The following is a 23,219-nucleotide window of genomic DNA, read 5'->3' on the forward strand; positions in this document are numbered from 1 at the left end:
GGTTTCCGGAGCGGCCCTTCCAGGCCCCTCTGGGACAGAGTCCAGGGCAGTAGGGGTGAGAAGCCCCGCCTTGACCTTCTATTCCAGTGGTAAAGACAGAGGAGGGGCGGGGCTGGGAGCTGACCCTGGGTGTCACCACAAACAGTGGGGATCTGCCTCCATCCGCGAAAGCTGCCTCCTCAAATCGGAACCCATCCTCCACAGATCTCCTCCCCCCCGGGCCGATCCCTTCCCCCCCCCCCAAAAACGCTGGAGCGGGGGCTCTGGGTTTGATCAGGGCAAGAGTCTCGAGTGGGAATTAGATCCCCGGGGGAAAACAGACGGAGATGAGGGTGGTGGGGATGGGAGCGTGGCCGCGGACACGGATGGGACAGGCACGAGAATGTGGCTGGGCCAAAACGTGGCACCGAGTAGATGCTCACAGGGCTGAAGAACTGGTTCTCCTGGGCCAGGGGTGGACCAGAGAGCAGGGGAGGCACCTGGGAAGGATGCGAGCTCGCTGGCTTGGCTCACTCACAATGGCCACCCACACAGGAAGCTGAGTCCCTTGCTGCTGGGGGGCCCTCCACTGCTTGCCCCACCCCAGCCCTGCAAGGCAGGGAGCAAACCCTGGGGCCCCACCCCCTCCCAGGACACAGAAGAAAAAAAAGGCAAATGGGGCCACTCTCATGCTTAAAACTCACCAGAGCATAAAACGGTATTGCTCTTAGGTCAAATCCAAGAGTTTACTATGGACTTGGGGACGGGGCGTGACCATCTGGTGCCCACCCCCGGGTCACCTTATCGCAGCCACTTTGACTTTCTCTCCAGTCCTCAAACACATGCCCCGAAGGGGTCTGGCGCCTGCCCATCCTGGTCTGTAACACCTTCTCCCCCAGACCCATCCTCCCCCACCATGTCGCCCCCCCAGGTTGGGCTAACACACCACAGCGGGCCGGGGCGGGCGGGGCGGGGAGTCATCTCCATCTCCGCCCCGCCCCCTGAAACCCTCTGGAAGGATTGTATGCTGCTTCCTGGAGATCCCGAACAGTGTCTAGGGACACAGGAGCCGTGAGGCAAGCAGATCCTGGAATGTCAACCCTGGAAGGGACTTTCCAGGTCTTCTTGTCCCTCCCATTTATCTGAGACATTTGGGCCACTGAGGTTGAGGCACTGGCTCAAGGCCAACTGGGAAGAGAGGCTGGTGTGCGTCCCACAACACCAGTCTCCTTCCAGACCAAAATAGGGGTTCAGCATGCAGGCTGGAGAAGCCCCCTATCTGATAGGCTCCAGCCTCTCTCCCGCAGCCTGTCCCCCAAGGTTCCCAGAGCCTGAGCAGAATCCTATGTGCCGCCGGGTTTGTCTCCCCAATAAATTTTCCTCCAAGCTGGCTTTCTGGGAAACCAGATTCCAGTGATCCGCCTCTGTCCCTCCCTCTCCGGCTTGGGGGCATTTTTAGCACGGCATGCCTTCCAATGCTGACTCGGTGCCCGCCAAGGATTGTCTGGCTTTCTGGAGGGACAGGCTGCCTGAGTGTTTTTTTTTTTTTTAAGTTTATTTATTTATTTTAAGAGAAACAGAGGCAGCGTGAGCAGGGGAGGGGCAGAGAGAGAGAGGTGGGGGGGGGGGTGGAGAGAGAGCCCCACCGCTCTGTCAGCGCACAGCCCGCGGTGGGGCTCGAACTCACAAACCGTGAGATCGTGACCTGAGCCGAAAGCAAGAGCCTGCGTGTGTTCTCACACCATGGCAGGCTTCCTGTGGTCCGAAGTCAAAGCCCAGGTTTAAGGGGCCTGACCGTCCAGCCTCTGCCACAGTCCCGGCCACAGAGGGCTGCCTCGGGGTAGTTCTTAGTCCTCTGACCTCGTTCGAAGGTGAACAAAGTCTGGGGATTTGGGCTAAATTCTTTGGTTGGAACCCGCCAGCGAGATATCCGCGAACACACCTCCTCACGCACGATGGCACACGGGGACCCTCTTCTCTGAGGATCTCGGGCACAGGAAGGGAAAACCCGACCCCCTTCCTGCCCCCAACCCTCGTCCCCTCTCACCCGCCCCATTCACGAAGGGAGAAGGAGTTTGGTTGAACAGGGAGAAGATTCCTCTGGCCTGACAAGGAAAAGGACGGGCAGTGTTTTTCTCTGGGTCTGTGGGACAGCGGCTGCTCTAGAATTTCCACGCAGCGGAGGAATGAGGCTGGGAGAAGAGGCTGGTGTGCTTTCCTCCCCCGGGGGCCCCGGGATGGCAGTTCAGGAGACGCATTCGGTCCTGAGCTTCTCATGGAGCTGCGTCTGTACAGCAAGCTCTTTCTGGCGGCCAAGGCCAAGGCGGCAAGAGGATCCCCACTCGGCGGGGGAACGCACACGGGCGTGGGGCCTGGGAGACTCAGCGGCCTAGCAAAGCCCTCGCCCAGGCGACTCTCCCGATGGGTCCCCAGTTACCGTGACAGTAAAGCCGTGGGATTGATTCCCCTACCACCGGCACTATAGGGTTGGAGGAACAGTTACCCTGTCCGAAGGCACTGGGACTCTGGCCACAGAGAGGCTGTGACCAGGGTTTGGTCAGACACAGAATTTGCCTCTAGAGGCAGAGGGGGTAAGGGGGCTGGATCTGAAGTCAAGGGACACGGGATACAGGGAAGGCGTCGGGGGCCGTGGAGAGAGAAGATATGGATGACTGACCTGAGGGAGATCCCTAATTTTTTTAAGTTTATTTATTTACTTAGAGAGAGAGAGAGAGCAGGGGAGGGACAGAGAGACAAGGAGAGACAGAGAATCCCAAGCAGGCTCCAGGCTCCGAGCTGTCAGCACAGGGCCCGACGCGGGGCTCGAACCCACGAACAGGGAGATCATGCCCTGAACCGAAACCAAGAGTCGGACGCTTAATCGCGCCCCAACACAGATCTAATTTTAGGAGCTTCAGGGCTGGACGGGAGAACATCAGCCTTCCCAGATGACCACCTATGTCGGGATGGGTTTGATTATGCTTCAGTGACAGCCAATCCCGAAATCTCCGCGGCGGGACCCAGTGCAAAGTTCTCTCTTGCTCTGCTCGGCGTCCAGCCCTGGCCCGAGGGAGGCTCCGTCCTGCTCCCGCAGAGACCGGAGCTGGCGGGATCGGCTCTAGAACAGCAGAGGCAGAGAGGCGCCAGCCTTGGAGGGGCAGGGCAAGGACTAAATGCTCCGGGCCAGAGGTGAGCCGCCTCCCTGCGGAGCTCATCGTGACCCCACCCACCCGAGGAGGGCTGGAGACCCAGTCTTCCCTGTGTCCAGACGGGTGACCACTCCCAGGGGCACACCCAGCAGCTGGCTTCCTAGGCTTTGCAAAATACCCACTTTTTTCCTATCAGCCCTTTGAATGGAAATTCCTTCACCTCCGGATGGGTGACACTCTCTGGGAGGTGACAGCAGGAACGTGGGGCCTGGCTAGGGGCTGACTTGAGCCGGGAGGCTCCCTGTCTCCAGAACAGATGACCCAGGGACTCACCGCAGCCCCTTCCTCCTCCAATCCCCTGCTACCCCAGCCGCACGCCCGCACACACGCACATGCATGTGCCAAAAACAACAATGAAATGGGAACCAAATCTGTTGGGTTTTATTGAATTCACTGGGCTCAAGGACAGAAAAAAAAAGGAAGGAGGGTAGAATAGGATTGTGGGGTGAGGACAAGAGCTGGGGAGGGACCCCCCCCCCCCCCGCCACACACACACACATATCCAGGCCAGGGAGCTAGCCCGGAGAAGAGCTAGAGGTTAGGTCTAATTCTGTTTTGTTTTGTTTTTTAATGTTTATTTATTTTGAGAAGGAGAGAGAGAGAGGGAGAGAGAGAATCCCAAGCAGGCTCCGTGCTGTCAGCACAGAGCCCAATGCGGGGCTCGAACTCACGAACCATATCATGACTGGAGCCAAAATCAAGAGTCTGAAGCTTAACTGATTGAACCACCCAGGCGCCCCAAGTTGGGTCTAATTCTAACCCTCCCCTTAAAGATGCTCCATCAAAGGGGACCACACAGCAGACCCAGGACACGTATCCTTTCTTGCCCAGTTTCCAGGCTTTTCCAGAGAGGGAAGTTAGATTGGTGGGCCTGAGGTCCGGAGGAGAGTGGAAACAAAGAGCCAAGGTAAGAGGGGGAGTTTGGGGAGGGGGCAGGACTGGAAAGAGAGCTCGGTGTCCCTGTGGGGTTCCTGGTGGGAGGAGGTAAGTTTTCACAGGAGAGGGAAGTAAGAGGCTGTCCCAAGTAGAGCAAAGGGTGACGGGGCTCCCCCTCGTGAAGGGCCTATTGTGCGTTTGACGTTAGCCAGCGGCTTCTGGCCCTGGACGCCCTCCTCACGTCCTCATGCTTGAGCCTTTCTTGTAGGGAGGAAAGGAGGACGGGTTAAATGGAGACGCTGTTCTCGATGACGGGAGGGTCCAGGTAGGCATAGGGCAGCACCAGGCCTTGGTTCCGCTCCCGGATCTCCTGCGAAATCTGGGCCAGGCGGTTCTGGAAGGCCGCGATGCTCCGCCGAGGGGCCTCCTCGGTGAAGTGCTGATCCGGATAGGTGCCCAGGGGCCGCTGGGAGAAAATCGGGTGGCGGTCAGGATGATGTTCAGGATGGGACGAAGAATGGACGATTTGCCAATATATACTTAAGGTGGCTTCTAAGGGCATGACCCAGCCCTGGCTACTGCGAAGCAAACCCGCAGACCACCCCTCCGGACAACCTGCTTGGAGCAGCCTCCCCCACCCCCACCACCCCCACAACCCCTGCAACACCCAGGGAGTGTGGGACCTGGGAGTGCTGGGAGCCTAAGGTTAGCGCTCCCTCTGCTGGTAACCCTCTGCCTGTCACTCGGAGACTGTTTCTGCACCTGCAAGGGGGGGATGGATTGTTCTAGAATATCTTTTTAAAGGTCCCTTCCAGGGACGCCTGGGTGGCTCAGTCGGTTAAGCGTCCGACTTCGGCTCAGGTCATGATCTCACAGTCCGTGGATTTGAGCCCTGCGTCGGGCTCGGTGCTGGCAGCTCAGAGTGGGGAACCTGCTTCGGATTCTGCGTCTCCCTCTCTGTCTGCCCTTCCCCCACTCGCACTCTGTCTCTGTCTCTCTCAAAAATAAATAAAAATTAAAAATTTTTAAAAATAACAAAATAATAAAGGCTCCTTCCAACGCCTGGTCCACTGTTCTGTGAACTAAAAGAGCACAACCACATCCTTAACACAAATCAACATAACGTGTTAACATGTCATGAAATCCACATAAGCACGCTCCGGCACCCATGGCCAAGAATACACCTGTCGCCTCCTCGATTCAATTCAAAATGCAGCTCCTGAAGACATCCCCGTTCTGAGGCACCTTGCCAGTCATTCCCACGCCATTGCCACACGCCGTCACGCTTTACAGGGTGGCCAACCACAATCGGGAAATATCGCGGTGAACTACAGTGAGCGCCAGAACTGTGGCAGCAGGGGATGGCCCCTGTCTCTGTGACCAGACCACACGGCCGGCTCACCTCCACAGTTCCCGGAGGGGGCCCGGCCGTCTAACCAGCGTGCGCCTCCCGTCCAATAGAACCTTCATACAATACAACTATTGCCAATAATCCTGATGTTTACAAATCCTCGGTCTGGTTTGACTGCCCTGACGGGGACCTCCAACCGGGCCTCCCAGGACAGTGGTCACGGCGCATTTAACTTTGTCTTGCCTGACTTTCTAAGGCGATCTCTGCTGCCTCACCATAAATGCAGTGTTTTCTGAAATATGCTTTTTTTTTATATTTATTTTGAGAGAGAGAGAGAGAGATCGAGTGCAAGCAGAGGGGTGGGGCAGAGAGACAGGGAGAGAGAGAGGATCCCAAGCAGGCTCCGAGCCATCAGCGCAGAGCCTGATGCGGGGCTCAGACTCACGAACCGTGAGATCATGACCTGAGCTGACACCAAGAGTCGGACGCTTCACCAACTGGGCCACCCAGGCGCCCCTCCGAAAGACACTTTTTCTCAAAACTCAGCTTGGGAGTTTCACCTTACACTGAGTTCTTATCAGCAATGACTATTCACGCTTGTCAAAGGCTTCTTTCATATATCCAGATGATTATACGGTGTGTTTCTTTACCGATGTAATAAATCACACCGTCAGATTGCATAAGGTTGAATCGGCCTTTCATTTCTAGAATGAACTAGACTTCCTCATGGTGTATGATTTGTTTTACTATTTAGTAGTGGCCTTCACCGGCTAATGATATATTTTCAAGATGGTTGCAGCTGAGTAGAGCAAGTTTATCATTTTATTTTCTTAATTACGGTTAACGTGTTCCAAGCACTTGACATGGAGTATCGGGACGGCACAACAATCCTGTAAGACAGGCGCTCTTATCATTCCCACCTTACAGATGAAGAAATTGAGGCTTAGAGAGGCCCAATTACATACCCAGGGTCACACAGGTGGGAAGCGAGGATCTGAGGCTGGAACTTTCCCCTTGAGACCCACTTCCCTTCTTCTTTTTTTTTTTAATTTTTTTTTTAACATTTATTTATTTTTGAGACAGAGAGAGACAGACCATGAACGGGGGAGGGTCAGAGAGAGGGAGACACAGAATCCGAAACAGGCTCCAGGCTCTGAGCTGTCAGCACAGAGCCCGACGCGGGGCTCGAACTCACGGACCGCGAGATCATGACCTGAGGTGAAGTCGGCTGAGCCACCCAGGAGCCCCCCACTTCCCTTCTTAAAGTCACCACCTCTGCCGGGTGCCGGCATCCAGCTTCCCAGCAAAAAGATTTGGGAAGCTTCCGCTTTCTTTTCTGTACCTTCAAGCAGCTTGACCGATTTAGGAATTACTTGCTCCTTGAAAGTTTACCAGAATTTCAGAGTCCGTTTTATGTCTTATCTATCAGATTGACATCTAAGTTCTGAAACTATAGTAGAGCTGTCCAAAAAAGCAGAACACAGAGGGGCGCTTGGGTGGCCCGGTCAGTTGAGCGTCAGACTTCGGTTCAGGTCATGATCTCACGGTTCATGGGTTCGAACCCCGCAGTGGGCTCTGTGCCGACAGCTCGGAGCCTGGAGCCTGTTTCAGATTCTGTGTCTCCCTTTCTCTCTGCCCCTCCCCTACCTCTCTCTCTCTCTCAAAAATAAATAAAATAAACGTTTAAATTACCTGACACCCAGCTGGTATCGGAGGATCATGTGATGTGGGAACACCCCACACACACACACATTTCGTGGCCAGAAGTACTGAGTGAGAGTACTGAGAACGGTAACAGAGTATTGTGTGAGTAGAACAAAAACCCCAGAGTTTTTCCTTTCTAACAACAAAAACGAATGTCTCCGAGTCCTTGGGAAATGGAACCAGGAAGGAGCAGGACCCAGGTACTCGTCCCTGGTGTCCTCAAGCTCTGATAGCACATCTGCACCAAATGGAACCAAGCACGAGAAATAAGGATATTCCCCAGAGTCAGAGGGCTTGTGAACAAGACCAGGGGGGCAGAGGCAGGGCCAGTGCCCCAATATGTGAACGAAAATGATGGTAACTGGTGATCAAAGGGCTGTTCCCCCGGCCAAGCCAGGTTCCTGCCTCCAAAGCTGCCCCTCCCAGCCATCCACACTGCCAGGAAGGTGCTCTTGTTGAAACACAAATTTAGTCATGTCACCCCTGGCTTAATGTTCTTCAGTGGCTTCCCCATCCTGCTCTGAATGAACGCTGTGCCCGCACCGAACCGTTTGCAATCGCACCAACACCCCAACGGACTGACCTTCACTTCTTTTCATTTGGTTGTGCCTTTCCTCCTGCCTGCCAGCTAACCCTACCCTTCCTTTGCCTGTCAAGCTCCTACTTGTCCTGCAGGTTTTAACTTAGATGTCACTTCCTCCAAGAAGCCTTCTGGGGTTCGGCCACACTCGGTCAGGTTCCACAAGTCCCCATTCTCACCTCTATCACGAGACTAAGCTCATGAGGATAGGGTTTGTATCTGCCCACCAACATCTGACACATAACAAATACTCAAGAAGTACATGTTCGTGCATAAATGATTCTGACGACACTGTTGTGCCCTTGTCCGCTTCCCTGTGTGTCTCCTCAACTAGGCCATAGGATTCTTGAAGGCAGGGAAGTCTCACTCAGCTTCCTATGCCTGGTCCCCAGTGTCATGTTGACATGTGGGAGGTATCCAAAATAATGTGTGTTCAATGTTTGGATGAATGGATGAGAGGTTAATGGATGAATGGTTGATGGATGGATGGATGGATGGATGGATGGATGGATGGATGGTTGGCTGAGTGGATGGATGGATGGATGGATGGATGGATGGATGGATGGATGGATATCTGAGTGAGTGGGTAGGTGGATGGATGGATGGATGGATGGATGGATGGATGGATGGATGAGTGAGTGGGTGGATGGATGGATGGATGGATGAGTGAGTGGGTGGATGGATGGATGGATGGATGGATGGATGGATGAGTGAGTGGGTAGATGGATGGATGGATGGATGGATGGATGGATGAACAGATGGGTAGATGGATTGGTAAACTGGTGAATTCAATGGACGTTATGCCCTAGCCACTAAACTGGTATTTGCTTCAATGTATGTCTTTGGGGATCAACTATCACTTCCTAAAGAAACTGAGGAACCCAAGACAGCTCAGCAGTGGATATAAATGGCAGCACTCAGTCCCCAATCCCCCCTGGAAACCATTGCCACTGCCCAGGCCCTGTAAGCCCCCCACTTCTACCCCACCCCCACTCCACCCCATCCTCTATACACACCTGGTCCTTGGGCTCCTGGCTGACCAACCAGAAGAGGAGAAGGTTGTTACAGGTGACGTTCACTTCTGGGAGGGTGTCTAGATAACTCTCCAGGGTGGCGGTCCCCTTGGTCTGGGGTGGGGGCTGCCTCATGGATGATGGGGTATTGGGCATCCAGGCCCCAAAGTCATGCTGTAGGGACCCCGCCCCAGTTGAGTCAGCTGGCCAGAGCAGGGAACCAGCTCCTTCATCATCCCAGTTCCCACAGTTGGGAAATGAGAGGATGGTGGAAAGGGAAGACAGGGAGGAGTACAGGGTAGAAAGTTCCAGAAGTGGGGTAGGAGGCTCACCCCTTGTCACTCCCCATCCAATGTTCCAGGACTGGGTGGAGTGAGTCACCAAGGAAGGAGCAGGACCCAGAGAGGAGGTAACCCCAGCAAAGGGCCTCGGGCTGGCCTGCCACCCAGAGTGACCTGATACTCCACCCGGCTGCGTCCCCACCATGATAGGTCCCTATAAGTTCTACTTCCTACACAACACCAACTGGAGTCACCACCACAACTTTGGACCCACTCCACCCGCTCACCACCAGCCTCAGCCCCGATCGTAAACCCACCCCAACCCTGACACACCCACACTCTCAACCCCAACTCTGGCCTCACGTCCATCGTTGAGCCCAACCTTGCATAGCCCCATCCCCGCCCCACCCAGGCCTGCCCCCTGCAGCCTCACCTGCCCACTGTTGACCGCGGCATGCTGGGCCGAGCAGTTGAAGATGATGGCAGTAAGGAACTTCACCAGCTCTCCCGGAGTGCACAGCCTTTGCGGGAAGCCTGGGTGCAGGAGGAACGGGAGAGGGTGTAGAGGGAGGGCATGGGCTTCCCAGGGGCAGCTCGGGGCCGGGGCTCACCCCAAGGGGCGAGTGAGGACATGAGAGCTGAGCATTTGGCCACTGTTGTCTTCTAAGATTAGGGCTGGGCTGAGGTTAGGGATGGTCATCACCAAGGCTTACGGTCTCTAAAGGGGGTCAGGATAGGAGCTGGGTGCTGGGATCAGACCAGAAAACGCCCAGCCAGCACAGCTCACACTGGAGGAGCCAAGTTCAAGTTGACAGTCAAGGTGGCTCTGCTCCTTGACTGCCAAGGCACTTCTATCCACAGCCCCTCCTAGCACTTAATGTTCAAATTCTCCCCAATTCACCAAGATTTGTCCAAGCACCCAGTAAGGGATCATCCACCGTGGGGCTTAGTGACAGAAACAGATGACCAGAGTGTCACTCACTCAGAAGCTCGCAGTGATAGAAGCAGAGGTGGGGGGCGTGGGGGGCCCGGGCTTGGCTCTTTGGGGAAAGCGAAGGCAGGAAGAAAGAGGCACTGAAGCTAAGGCACTCAGGGGAGACTTCCCTGGGGCAAGAGAAGGGGCCCCCTTGAGTTGGAAGAGTGGATAAGCTTTGAACAGAAAAAAAGATGACAGAGGAGGGCATGATGAGACCTCTTCTCCCTGTACGTCACTGCTCACTGATCTTGCGCAAATCAATGGCTTTAACCGCTTGCCACTGGCCGGTGACCTCCAAATTCACGCCTCCGGCTCCGCCTGGACCCCGAACTCGGCGTAGCCGTGGGCATAAATCGCCAGCCAGTACCTGACGCTCTGACTTGGGTGTCTACGAGGCCTCTCCAACAACATCAGCAAAACCTGACGCTTGACGCCCCTACCCCACATACTCCCCAAGCCTGGCCCTCCCCCAGGGGTCTCATTCTGGTATCTTTATTCTTTTTTTAACGTTTATTTATTTTTGAGAGAGAGACAGAGCATGAACGCGGGAGGGGCAGAGAGAGAGGGAGACACAGAATTGGAAGCAGGCTCCAAGCCATCAGCCCAGAGCCCGACGCGGGGCTCGAACTCACGGACCACGAGATCGTGACCTGAGCTGAAGTTGGGACGCTTAACCGACTGAGCCACCCTGGCGCCCCATCATTCTGGTATCTTTATACAGCTGCTCAGGCCGAAATCTGTCCACTCCTTCCTCTTTTTACCTCGGATCAGCAAATACTCCCAGAGGCCAATCTGGTCTTTTAGAACCGTAAATCTGATCATGTCGCCCCTTGCTAAAACCCGCTATGGGCCTCCCACCCCACTCACCTTACCACTGCCCTGCTTGATCTGGCCCTCGCTCCTTCTCAGGCTTTATTTCCTTCCCTCCTGTTTTCTCCCTCACCTTCTCTACTCAGCCATGCAGGCCTTCCTGATATTCTGCAAACCTGCCGTCACGCATCTGCCTCAGGGCCTTTGCACTTGCTATACCTCTGCCTGTATAGTCTTAGGCCAGTTATCCACCGAACTATCTCCCTCACCTCCCTAGTCAAACATCACCTCCTCAGAGAGATCTTCCCTGACCACCTATCTGAAACCACCCCCTTCCTCAACACGCGTTTTCATGTTTCCGGGGGCTCATAACCAACCACCGAACATATTTATTTGTTATCAGAGTCTCCCCACTAGAATGTTAAGCTCCGTGAAGGCCAGGATTTCTGTCTGTCGTGCTCACCGCCAAACCCCAGCACCTAGAACAATACTTAATATGAAGAGCCCAGTAATTATCGGTTGAGTGTAGTGAATGCCTGAGAAGGTAAGAAGGCAGGGTGGGAAGGAATGTGCCAGGCCAGGCGGTTTCTGGGCACAATTTCAGAGGATTACTAGGGCGGTGGCCCCTCAGGCCTGGCGGGCAAGCAGCAAGGGGCTGAGAAAGGTGAGGCCTGCAAAGAGACAGCTGCTATAATGCAGGGACTGGGTGGTGAGAGTAGGAATTGATGGGGACAGTAAGAATTGGACACCCAACTGGGTTTAGGGAGACAGGAAGACAGAGAGGACATGAGCCAAAGATGACTTCAAGGCTTACAGTCAGGAGAGAGAGAGGCTGGTACAGCCGAACAGGCGGAGAGGCTTGGGGGAAGGACCGGGCACCTGATGGGGGGCGTGTGGGAATTTTCTGAAGGTTCTCTTGGTGGTGGATATTCTAACCTGGAGGGCTGAGCTTAAACGGCAAGGAGGTCAGACGAGCTGTGGGAAGTGTTCTGTAGCTCCTAGTGTTTACTTGTTCCCCTTGAAATATGGAAGCAAAAGTCACACTGACCGAAGCTGATTGATCAGTGCGTCTTGCCTTAAACCAGGAATCTGGGATTAGCTCGCACTGTCGGAAGAGGTGTTTGTCAAGCTGAAGAATGCTCTGATGTATTAAGTCAGAGACAGGTTTAATAATGTAAGATAGGACAGGGGCGCCTGGGCGGCTCAGTCGGTCAGGCCTCCGACTCTTGATTTCAGCTCAGGTTAGGATCTCACGGTTTGTGAGTTTGAGCCCCGTGTTGGGCTCTGTGCTGACAGCTCAGAGCCTGGAGCCTGCTTCTGGTTCCATGTCTCCCTCTCTCTCTGCCTCTCCCCTGCTCGCACCCTATCTGTCTGTCTGTCTGTCTCTCTCTCTCAAAAATAAAATAAACATTAAAAAATTAAAAAATAATAATAAAGTAAGATAGGGGAGTCAACCAACAGTAATTAGATTCCCCCCATCCCAGGTCTCAAATAGGAAACAGCCCCAAATAGGAAAAACAAAACAAAAACTGTCTTTGGGGGAGGAGCATTCAGGACCAGGCCAGCCCAGGATTAACAGTGGGTTTGCAAAGCAAAGCAGGGGATGGGTCATCCTTGAAATACCCCAAAGAGACCTTGTCACCACCTTAACCCAGAAATCACTCGGCATCACTAACAGGGAGACAACCTGGCCCTACTTGCCTCCCCGTGTGACGCAATGCGGGGAACATAGCATCACTTGAGAAATATTCTGGCCCCAACATTTAACCTTTAGATGTTACTTCCCATCGACAGAACACACAGCGAGTAGAGTAGCAAGCTGAATGACCTCGCAAGGAAGCCACTGGATTAACTCGGAAGGCGACACATTCTGCAGAACAGCTAGTCCCGCGTTTTCGATCCAGCCACGGCAGATGTCCCGTGATTTAAAGTGGGGCGTCCGGGGGGGCTCAGGGGGTTGAGCGCCCGACTTCAACTCAGGTCATGATCTCATGGTCCGTGGGTTCGAGCCCCGTGTCGGGCTCTGTGCTGACAGCTCAGAGCCAGGAGCCTGCTTCAGATTCTGTCTCCCTCTCTCTCTGCCCCTCTCCGGCTCACGCTCTCTCTCTCTCTCTCAAAAATAAATAAACATTAAAAAAATAAAATTTGTTGTTTAAAGAGGAGGGGAAAAGCCTCAGGAAAAAAAGCATAGGGTGTACTTCAAAGGCTGGTCCATAAGTAAGAACTAAGTAACAGGTGAGGCCAGGGAGGGCACCGAGTCCTTGGGAGCTTGTGGTTGGGGGATGGAGAGGAGATACCTGAGCTTTCCCGGCCCAAGAAGGCCTGAGCAAAAATCTCCCCGACCCAGGCCTGCAGCTCCGTGTCCCGCTGCACAGATGCGTCGCTAGGATAATAGTAGCCCACGATTTCTGAGACGAAGCTGCAGAAAAGACATGCAAATGCCGCGGGCATGACCTTGGGCTCAAGGCTGGCCAGAAATCCAAGGCCCAGTGCCCTGAGGCTGGGGAGAGCCAGACAGCCAGCATCCACTGGGAGCCTACCAGGGTCCAGCGGGGACCCCCAGATCCAGATGGAACCCAAGGGCCCAAGTCTGGGCACTCCCGAGTCATGGGTACTCGGGGCCTCCTTTCCACACAGGCGTCTGGGGGGACAGTGCACTGACGAGAGAGCCTGGGGTCCCAGCCTACACTTCACCTGCCCTGATTCCTCTGGACACCCTGCCCTTTCCTTTCTCCCCCGCATTCATACACAGCCCAGGCTCTCCCCAGGCCACAGCTACCTGTCGTTTCACTGAGGACCCCAACCCCAACTCTCACCCTTGGGGTGCTCCGTGCTGGGGCCTGAAACACAGCCCCCAAGCGCCCCAGCCCGCATGAGTACAGGCGTCCCCCCTGTCCCTGAGCCAGGAGGCCCTGGTGAGGCCAGACTGGCTGCAAGGTCCCAGGCCTGCACCCCGCACCTCTGAATGGCCGCCCAGATCTTCAGGCCGTCGTCTCGGTAATGGTAGTTGGGGATGGTCAGGACGCCGCGGGCCCGCAGGCTGTCCGGAAGGCAGAAATCGGTGTAGGTGAAGTGGGCCAGACCTGTGCTTATGAGGTAGAGGAGGCCTTGCCTCCCGCCGGACGTCACCTGACAACACAAGACAGCTGGGCTTGGGGACTGCCCAGACCCCACCCCAGTGCCTGGGGGCAAGAGGAGGCTAGTGACTCAGCAGGGGGGGATTATTCAGTTAACCAAGGAGTCCTAGATCGCGGATCAAACCCCCATCGAGGGGCCTGACGCGGGGCTGCGGAGGTGGCGGGCCTCCTACGTGCGTGGGAGGTAATCCTTAGGTATTTGGTAACTAACGCCGGGGAGGCGGGGACGAGAGGGCCAGCTCGGCGCAGGGTCAGCGGAGGATGTGGTCAAAGGGGAGCCGGCCACCCCCACCTCCAGAAACTAAGAAGCCAGGGGCCTGCAGGTGCGGAGCCCTTGGGTGGGACAGAGGGGGCGGGGACAGGGTTTGCGGGCGGGGCAAATAGGGGCCGGGGCGTGGCTTGTGGGAAGGATCTGGCAGGGACCGTGGAATGGGATTGGAGGCCGTAGAGGCTTATGGGCGGGGCAAGTAGGGAACCAATGGGGGGAGGTGGGCGGGGCTTGTGGGCAGGGTCTGGCAGGGACCGTGGAATGGGATTGCAGGCCGTAGAGGCTTGGGGGCGGGGCAAAGCGCCCCCGGGGCGGGGCTTCGGAGACGGGGCGGAAGGGGGCCGGAGGGCTCACGTGGTCCACCAGGCCGTCGGGGTTGAGCAGCGTGGCTCGAGCGATGGTGTTCACCTGCAGCGTGTAGCGAGTGTGGGGAAGCAGGAGCTGCGAGCGGGATGAGGGCGCAGGAGCCGAAGGTCAGGGGAGCCGGCCGAGCTGGCCCGCCCCCTCTAGCCCGGCCCGGGGGGTCTCACCGACCTTGTAGACAGGATGGCACAGCGGCAGTTGGCGCAGTGTGGCCATGGAGAAGGCCTCGCACAGCAAATGCGTGCACAAAAAGTGCGTGTTGTGCTCGTGCACCAGGAACTCCGAGTTGCGCACCCACGTCTTGGCCAGCAGCCAGTCCCAGTAGGAGTCAGTGGGCAGAAAGATGGGGCTTTGGGGCCCGGGGTTCTGGCTGAGCTGCGTCCAAGAATAATAAGGGGATTGAGGCTCGAGGCTGCCGGCGTGCCGCCTGAGCCCGCCCCCGAAGCCCGCCCCAGGTCTCACCTGGATGGCCAAGGGCACCAGCGCCCCCTGCGGGTTGAGCCACAGCAGGCAGAGCGGGGCGGCCACGTACTGCTGGCGGCCGTTGAGGCAGTGGACGGGGGCCTCCTCCAGGATCCAGTAGTCCGCTAGGAAGACATTCCCCCTCTGGGGAAGGCGCACAGAGGCTCACAAGTGGCCCCCGACCCGCGCTCCACTGCCTTCTCTGTTCTCCGCCCACTCCCACCCCGATTCAGGCCTCAGTAATACTTGGCGCTTGCGCTCATGGCCAGAGTTAGATACCCAACCCTTCCCAGCATGTCCGGAATGAGGTCCGGCTGAGTCCCGCGTTGCACAACCTCCCACCTGTGTAAGCTGGCATCCTCTCCCCACGCCCCTGCCTGGTCCTTCCTGCTCTCTCCACTCAGTGACCCTGTCAGTGTATCCAACAACAGCAAGATAAACACACACAGAATTGACTGCGACGTTTCCAGCCTCCTGGAGGATGCCCGAGGGCTCGGTTGCCGCAGAGAGACTGGCCCATCGTTTTCTCCCAGACCCTCAGAGCTCCTACTGCCCCGTGATTGCTACTCCTGTGTCTCCTTGCGCTGCCTGCCCCCTGTCCTAACACAGCTTTCTTTGGGCCTCAGCTCTGGGGACCTTGGAAGCCCCAGAACACCGGCAGGGCCTTCTCCTCCAGGCTGTCCTGCTCGCTCTTCACCGGGCCCCATCTCAGGCTTCCAGGCATGGCTGAGCGCCTTCTGGCCCCCACCTCCGTTCGCACCAATTCAAAGCCGGGGCTGCCCAGCGGATGAGGCCTGCAGACTGGAGGTGGCCCCGGCCTTCCGGCCCTTACCGTCCACGCCCATCCTGTATCCATGACGACAAATCACCCACCTCTAGTTCTGTCTGCAGGCAGGTGTCCGGACCCAGCGAGGGGGCCACCATGTCATTGGTGACAGGCAGCTTGCTGGGCAGGCTGGAGAGGCAGTGGAGCATGACGGGATTGACACCATTCAAATACTGGTACCCAAAGAACGGGTCCTCGCACCAGTGCTCGGTGACATACTCTAGGGGGCAAGAGAGGGGACCACTGGGTCTGGAAGCCACATCCCTAGATCCTCCCCGTGCCCAGTCCTTGGCTCCCTTGGTTTAGGCTCCCCTCCCAGCAGCCCTTCGAGGCAGGTGAAATTAATCAATTTCACGCAGGACCCTGAGAGTCAAAGAGACGGAGTGACTTGGCTCAGCCGAGTGGCGGTGCAAGGATCCGAATCCCAGCCTGGCCCCAGTGACAGAACTCGCGATGGTCGCAGTAGGGGAAGAGAGGCCAGTGCCCCTGGTCAGGATTAGGACTCCCTAAATGACCCTTGACCCTCTCCCAGGCAGGTGGAGTGTCTCTCTGTCCTCACTCCCCTATTCCTGTCCCCTCCCAGGGAAAGGGGAGACGGCGTGAGCTCCTAAGGGGCCTCTGGGATGGTTGCCACTCACGAAACCAGGAGCCCCACGCACTGGGACCCCACAGTCTCCCTGGGACGGCTGGAGGAGGGCCCCTTCCCAGAATGGGGCTGAGGGTTCTGAGCACGGGGTAGGGGCGGGGGACAGACATCTGCCCGGCTCTGCACACCTGAAGTGACGGTCTTGTGACACCAGAAGATATTCCGGATGTCATCCAGCTTCTTCCAGGAGCCCTTGCCGTCCAGCAGTCCTCGAAGCTTCATGCCCAAGGACCTGAGGGGGGTGGGGGGAGGAGAAGCGAGGTGGGGCCTGGGGCTGCCAGGGGCACTGTGCCCCCAGCCTAGAGTCCTGGAGGGACCAGACAAGGTCAATTCCCGGAGCAGAGGTGCGTAACAGTGTGAGCGCGAGAGAAGTCTAGTGGCCAGTTGGGGCTTCGTAGGGGTGACTCCACATGGATACGCATAGGGGTGCACGGGGCTACGTGTTGCAGACGAGTTGTCTTCATTGGCGTTTTGGCTTTTCTCCAAGTTTCCATCTTGTCACAGACCTTCACTGACCCCTGACTGCCTACAGGACAAAGCCCCAGCTGCTGGGGCTGGCTGGGAAGCCTGCCACCAGCCGGTCCCTCCCCACCACGGCCTTCTCGCGAAACTTAACCGGAGGTATGCTTTCTACACCAGACTGGTAAACGAGGGGTTGGCAGCCTGGGGGGCCGTGCGCTTTTCACTTTGTGGGCGCCCGCACTGCTTGAATTTTTTTTACAGCAAGCATGTGTTATTTTATAATCAGGGAAAAAATGCTTGGGGCGCCTGGGTGGTTCCGTCAGTGGACATATCGGTTCATTTTAATCACTCCCTAACGGAGTCAAGGCCAACGGGAGGGAATGCGACACCCTACAGGTGGGTTTGCCGTGCGCGGTGGGCAAGGCGGCTGTGTGAGTCTGCTCAGATGCCGTGAAGGATGCGGGCAAAGGCGCATCTGTGACGTCCCCAGGGACAACTCCCTGAGTATCTGCTGAGCTGCCCACCCCGCAGGCCACAGCATTTGCTGAGCACCTGCCCAGGAAGGCCCGGAAGAGGGGAGGAAGCAGGCGAGAGCTCGGTGTTAAAGCAGAGAGTGAGGAGGCAATGAAGGAGAAAGAAAAGGTCTTCCTTTTCCGAGGGCCTGGCGCACCCCTCCTCCAGAGCGTCCTGCCACGGCCCCGCACTGGAGCCCAGACACAGCCCCTCGTCTCCATGAATCCCCCACGGCTGTCAAACACCAGCTCCCTCCGCCCACGGCCGTCTCTGAGTCCCACGCAGCCTGTCCTAGATCTCTGGGGCCTTCCCTCGCCTCGTCTAGACCCACACGTCCATCCGGGGACCAGCTCAGGTGACTCTCGTCCAGCAACCCTGCCACATCCTTGCCCTGAGGCCTGAGCCACCTGCAGCTGTCTCCAGACGTTCCCGAGCTCACTCTCACCTCACCTCTGCTCCCCTCCCACTAGTCCTGCTCCCAGAGAATCGGTCAGCATAGGAGCCCCGAGGGTGAGGATCCAGCCTCTTGCCCTGGACTCCTCTGGACCTTCTACCGCACAGATGTCCAGCCGAACCTGTCCGTCCTCCCTCCAGGGCAGCCTGGCTTTGCCCAGAACCCCCCCCCCAACTCCCTGCTCAGCTCTACTCTCCGTGGCCCAAAGCCGGCTTCAGTCCCACTCGCCTTCTCGGGAGGCACCTGCCAGCCCCTACTCAGCCCTGCCGCCTCTGGCCCGGAGTGTCCACTCTACCCCCTCCACCACATCGCACTCAGAGCCTCAAGCTGACTTGAGCTGCCAGTGGCCCCTCCGATCCCTAATGAACTGTGCCACATGTCCCCCGGGGGACACTGAGCCCCTCGTGGCCGTAGAGCACATCCTAATACTACTACTCGGTCACATCCACCGAGACTGTTTCGTACCGGGTGTTCTCCTGCTTACTCTCCCCCCAACCTGTGAGGCAGGTATGCGTATTCCTGTCATCTGACAGATGAGGAAAGCGTTAAGAGGCTAAGTGAAGATCAAGGTTCCACAGCTAGAAAGTGTTGGTTCCGGGGTCTGAACGTGACATGGTCTGACTTCACTTCCTTGAAACTTCAGGGCCTGGCCTCCCTGCCCCACTCAACATGGTCCCACCAACAGGGCCTGGGACTGAGCTCTGCACTGAGGAGGTGCTCGGTTAAATTCCTAGATTTGAGGAATGGAGAAAGGGGTGATGACAAAGGAAAAACAGGAAGTGATGGGGAGAAAGAGAATGGGGGGGAACACGGGGACAGAGAGGGGGACTTGGGAACAGAGAGGGGACATGGGGACAGAGAGGAGGAGATGGGGACAGAGAGGGGGACATGGGAACAGAGAGGGGACATGAGGACAGAGAGGGGGATATAGGGACAGAGAGGGGACATGGGGACAGAAAGGGGGAGACGGGGACAGAGAGGGAGACATGGAAACAGAGAGGGGACATGGGAACAGAGAAGAGGAGACGGGACAGAGAGTGGGACATGGGGACAGAAAGGGGGGATATGGGGACAGAGAGGGGGACATGGGGACAGAGAGGGGGCATGGGCACAGAAAGGGGACATGGGGACAGAGAGGGAACACGGGGACAGAGAGGGGACATGAGGACAGAGACAGGGATGGGGGGACATGGTGACAGAGAGGGGGACACGAGGACAGAGAGGGGGACATGGGGCAGAGAGGGGGACATGGGGCAGAGAGGGGGGAGATGGGAAAGAGACAGGGACACAGGGACAGGGAGGGGGATATGGGGACAGAGACAGGGAGACAGGGACAGAGAGGGGGACATGGTGACAGAGAGGGGGACACAAAGACAGGGGCACATGGGGGCAGATGGGACAGAGACAGAGACACAGGGACAGGGAGGGGGGCATGGGGACAGAGGGAGGAGATGAGGATAGAAAGGGGGACACAGGGACAGAGAGGGGACATAGGGACACAGATAGGGACACAGGGACAGAGAGAGGGACATGGGGACAGAGGGTAGAATGAGGACAGAGAGGGGGAGATGAGGATAGGGAGGAGACATGGGGACAGAGATGTGCAGAGGGGGACACGGACAGGAGGACACGGGAAGAGCGGAGGCAGGAGGCAGACTGAGCAGGAGTGCAGGGAGGGCAGTGGCCTCACGCAGGGATGGCGTTGAAGAGCAGGGAGACCGTCTTGGTGGCCGAGTAGCGAATATTGGGGTCCATGTGCAGCAGGGATGGGAAGTCGATTTTCATGGGGAAGCCAGGCAGGTACTGATTCCCGCTGCTGTGGGCGGGGGGGGGGGGGGACAGAAAGACAGACACCAGTCAGACGGACCTGCAGCCCACTCCCCTTAATTCCCTCCCTCTGTCCTTGCCTTGCTCTGGACCCCTGCCCAGCCCCCTCCGCTCTGGCCTGAAGCCACCTCCCCGCCAGACCCTTGGGGTCACCTCTGCCCCTTCTGTCCTGACTCCTGGATTAAACCCTAGTTGTCTTCTCTCCTGGCTGCCCGGGCCGCATCGTCCCAACTTTCAGGTCATGCCCTCCACCTTCCTCCCAAGCCTGGTCTCCCCTGTCACCTGTCCCCTTGGTCTGTGCAAGGTGCCGTCTTGGTCAGGGCAAATTTCTTGTCTGTTTCCATCTCCTCGAAGTTGCTGATGTCTATGATGCCAGGGAAGCCAGGGGCATAGACCTTCCAGCTTCCAAGGGAAAGAAAGAGGTCAGAGGTCCGACTGAGAATAAACATAACCTTCTTTAGATTTTAAAGACGTGACTTTAAATTACAACTCCCAGAAACCACCCACTTTCTGGGTAGGTGACAAAGAATTGGAATTTCCTCCCTGAAGTCACTGGGCTGCGGGTCAGAGAGGCATTTGGGGACAACATGAATGTCCAGACTGCTTTGGAGCTGGGTTTGCGTTCAGATGGAGATCGTGGCCGCTTTGGGGTGGGGGAGAAGGGGGGCAGGAGGCTGAAGCTGGGTTGAGACCGGTCAATACCAGGGTCGTGTCTGACATCTGGGTGACATCCAGGGTATCTGTGGGTTGAGTGTGGATTCGCTGAGAATTGTTGGTACTGGTGTGAGTCAACCTCAGACTGATGTGAGGTTCAGATGAAGGTCCTGATTGGATCTGAGGTCAGAGTGAGTAGTAGTCTGATTAAGGCTGAGAGGGGACGGTAAAGATGGGGGAAAGAAGTCGAATTAGGCAGGCTCACCGGTAGCATTCCTGTCGACTCTGGAGTTCCCGTCTCCTGTGATCCAGAAGGAGGGGCAGGGAGTCCTGACAAATAGTTGTGGCTGTGGGGGATGAAAATCACTCGTCCTGTGAGCCTCTTTTCAAACAACACCTCCTCCAGCGAAGCTTGCCTGAACCCCCTAACCCTTGAACCCAATCCCTCTCAGCAACATGGATACCCCGCGTTCTTGTGTGTTCATCAGCAGAAGGGACTCAGGACAACCTCACCCCGGAAATTGTAACAATCAACCTAACCGTCTGTATGTTTATCGCTTTCCCAAGAGTCTTTGGGGGCAGAAATTACCTTGTGGTCGTGTTTTGTGTTCCCAGCATCTGGCGTGTGCCCCCACGCCGTGCATGTAACATGCACTTGACAAATGACTGATAAACGGGTATATTTGGGGAAGCGATGGGCAGATGGATGTATTATGATGACAGATGGGCATTTAGACGTCTATGAAGAACCCACTAGGGGGCGGAGGGGGGTAAGTAAAGACCGCTCGCTTTATCTTGACCTGGAACATCACCTCTCATCTCTAACAGTCACGTTAACACCCGGACCAGCCCTGGTCTTGCCTCTCAGTGATCTCAGACAGCTCAGGAGATCTGGGGGTCCAGAACCTGAAGGAGCTCGAGCTGGGCATCCTTGGAAGCCCTCCCCCCCCGCAAAGGCAAGAAAGAATCCTAACAGCACCCACAGAGACTTCGTCCATGCCAGAAAAGCCAATAGTAGTTGCCAGGGCCTTTCCAGATCATTATTCAGGCCTTCCACACCTGTTGACTCAGCTGACTGACTGTGGTCTGACCCCACGGTGGGCGCCAGAGGGATTCACTCTGGGGAAGCACAGACTCTGTGTGTGTGTGTGTGTGTGTGTGTGTGTGTGTGTGTGTGTGTGTCTAGGAGAAGTAAGAGTGTGGAGACTGTGTGTGAATATTGCCCAGAAATTCAGGGTTCTAAAGGCTCACTTTTTTCAGAAAGCATTTACTGGGGAGTTCTGAGTTCTAGGTACCCTAACCCCACCCCTGTTCCCTACGGCCTGGGCTTTGTGAGACCCCACCCGTAATTCCTTTTTTTTTTTTTTTTTAATGTTTATTTATTTTGGAGAGAGAGACAGAGCAGGATCAGGGGAGGGACAGAGAGAGAGGCAGACGCAGAATCCGACGCAGAGCCCGACGTGGGGCTTGAACCCACAAACCGTGGGGTCTGAGCTACCCAGGCGCCCCATGCCCACCCCTAATCCCAACAGACGGCGGCCAGCCCCTGCCTCTGGCCCACCTGTTCCTGGTCGCAGCTCTACGGTGCAATAGCCCTCAATCCACTGATAGCAGGGGAACTGGGTGCAGGTACCATCGGGGGCCTTGACGCAAATAAAGCTGCAGTACCAAGAATCCTTGGGGAAGAAGGCATAGCGTTCCTTGTACAGACGCAGCAGCAAGAGCTCCCCCAGCTCGGCTGGGCAGCGCACTTTGTATTTCTGCACCTGCAGGGGGTGGGGGGGACCAAAAAGCAAGCAGGTGAGAGGCCAGGAACCTTGGTGGGGGGCATCCTTCCACCTTCCAAGGGGCATCTACGCCCCCACCTGTCCTGGCATATAATTAAGCCACGCAGTGCCTTTGTACGAGTTGGGAAAAGGCACCCCCTTCGTCCAAGCAGTGGCAGCCACAGAGACACCGGGTGCGAGCAGAGAGGGTTCTGGATTTCACCAGCCTCCTTGGCTCCCACACCCTCGTGTAGGCCACCAGCAAAAATCCTGGGGTCCTGGTGGAGGCAGGCAGATCCCCTCCGGAGAAGAGGAAACCCGGACTCAGAGAGGGCAAGCCACTTGCCCAAAGCCCATCTTCAATTATGGGAGGAGCCAGGGAGCAGGTGAAATTCTCCCGACCCTCCCCCCAGCCCAGGGCCCCTTCTTCACAGCCCGGCCTGAGTAGGGTTTATCACACCCCAGGAAAGACAGGATGGTGAGGAGGTCAGAGTGGGAGTCCCGAGTCCCCCCCAAGGCTGGACGAATGACCTGGGGGAATGACCCCTCCCCTCCTTCAGGGTCCCCTGCTGGCCGCGACCCTCAGAGGTCGCCCCTCCCTCCCGTCCCCTCTGTACTCACCGATCCAGTGGCGAAGTCCCTGCCCAAGCGATCCAGCCGCTGCTTGGGGCTCTCCCCGCAAGTACCCAGCAGGGTGACAGAGATGTTGTCCAGGGTCCCCGCCATCAGGTAGGGACCGGTCGTCACACACACGCTGTACACGGCCATGGTGGGAGGGAGGGAGGGAGGGATGTCCCCGGCAACGATGACTCCGGAGGAGGGGAGCGGCGGGCGGGGCTGAGCTGAGCTGTTGCGCTGCAGGGCCGCGGAGTCTGGGGGCAGGGGCAGGTGCACCCGGAAGGAAAGGCCCAGGGTTCTCTCCGTGGGGTGCTCTCGGGCTCGCTCTCCTCCCCGGAGCTCCCGGTCTCCGTCCTTGCTCACCGCGGGCTCTCTCTCCTCCCCTTATACTTGTTTGCTGACCTCTGGCACAGCCGGTCTCTCTGGCTGGCAGGACCGGGCTCA

The 23,219-nt window shown here is 56.9% G+C and overlaps 2 protein-coding genes across 7 annotated transcripts; one reads left to right on the forward strand and one right to left on the reverse strand.

Annotated features, from left to right (window-relative positions):
• Positions 1–3,873: 3,873 nt before the first annotated feature.
• On the reverse strand, positions 3,874–22,940 carry ALOXE3 (arachidonate lipoxygenase 3). The gene is made up of 15 exons (XM_042967204.1): positions 22,779–22,940; positions 21,953–22,157; positions 20,657–20,738; positions 20,020–20,139; positions 19,601–19,726; positions 16,610–16,713; positions 15,883–16,055; positions 15,010–15,153; positions 14,719–14,922; positions 14,539–14,625; positions 13,739–13,908; positions 13,077–13,198; positions 9,427–9,527; positions 8,716–8,886; positions 3,874–4,530 (listed from the first exon to the last, which is right to left on the reverse strand). The coding sequence occupies exons 1-15, from the start codon at positions 22,923–22,925 to the stop codon at positions 4,351–4,353; spliced, it is 2,136 nt and encodes a 711-aa protein (XP_042823138.1). The 5' UTR covers positions 22,926–22,940; the 3' UTR covers positions 3,874–4,350.
• LOC122233677 (proline-rich receptor-like protein kinase PERK10) lies at positions 13,940–18,681 on the forward strand. 6 transcript variants are annotated; one of them, XR_006211342.1, is made up of 4 exons: positions 13,940–14,239; positions 16,969–17,102; positions 17,230–17,811; positions 17,927–18,681. XR_006211342.1 is itself a non-coding variant. In XM_042967202.1 (4 exons), the coding sequence occupies exons 1-4, from the start codon at positions 14,178–14,180 to the stop codon at positions 18,438–18,440; spliced, it is 891 nt and encodes a 296-aa protein (XP_042823136.1). In that variant the 5' UTR covers positions 13,940–14,177; the 3' UTR covers positions 18,441–18,681. The 6 variants fall into 6 exon arrangements, 2 of the variants coding, with proteins under 2 accessions (XP_042823136.1, XP_042823137.1); XR_006211340.1 differs by having other exon boundaries at positions 13,940–14,100; XR_006211341.1 differs by having other exon boundaries at positions 13,940–14,100; positions 17,340–17,811.
• Positions 22,941–23,219: the final 279 nt, after the last annotated feature.

This window comes from Panthera tigris, chromosome E1 (assembly GCF_018350195.1).
Source record: "Panthera tigris isolate Pti1 chromosome E1, P.tigris_Pti1_mat1.1, whole genome shotgun sequence".
NCBI lineage: Eukaryota > Metazoa > Chordata > Mammalia > Carnivora > Felidae > Panthera > Panthera tigris.

What these genes read in the sequence shown, in the direction of transcription:
- LOC122233677 (XM_042967202.1), top strand. Translation starts at nt 14,178, where the DNA reads ATGTGGTCAAAGGGGAGCCGGCCACCCCCACCTCCAGAAACTAAGAAG. An exon ending in AAGAAGCCAGGGGCCTGCAG is followed by an intron (nt 14,240 to 17,013) that starts GTGCGGAGCCCT and finishes GACTGCCTACAG; the next exon opens with GACAAAGCCCCAGCTGCTGG. An exon ending in CTCGCGAAACTTAACCGGAG is followed by an intron (nt 17,103 to 17,585) that starts GTATGCTTTCTA and finishes GAGAAAGAAAAG; the next exon opens with GTCTTCCTTTTCCGAGGGCC.
- ALOXE3 (XM_042967204.1), bottom strand. Translation starts at nt 22,925, where the DNA reads ATGGCCGTGTACAGCGTGTGTGTGACGACCGGTCCCTACCTGATGGCG. An exon ending in TGCACAGACCAAGGGGACAG is followed by an intron (nt 19,727 to 20,019) that starts GTGACAGGGGAG and finishes CCCCGCCCACAG; the next exon opens with CAGCGGGAATCAGTACCTGC. An exon ending in CCGACGGCCTGGTGGACCAC is followed by an intron (nt 13,909 to 14,538) that starts GTGAGCCCTCCG and finishes TTGTGTTGTCAG; the next exon opens with GTGACGTCCGGCGGGAGGCA.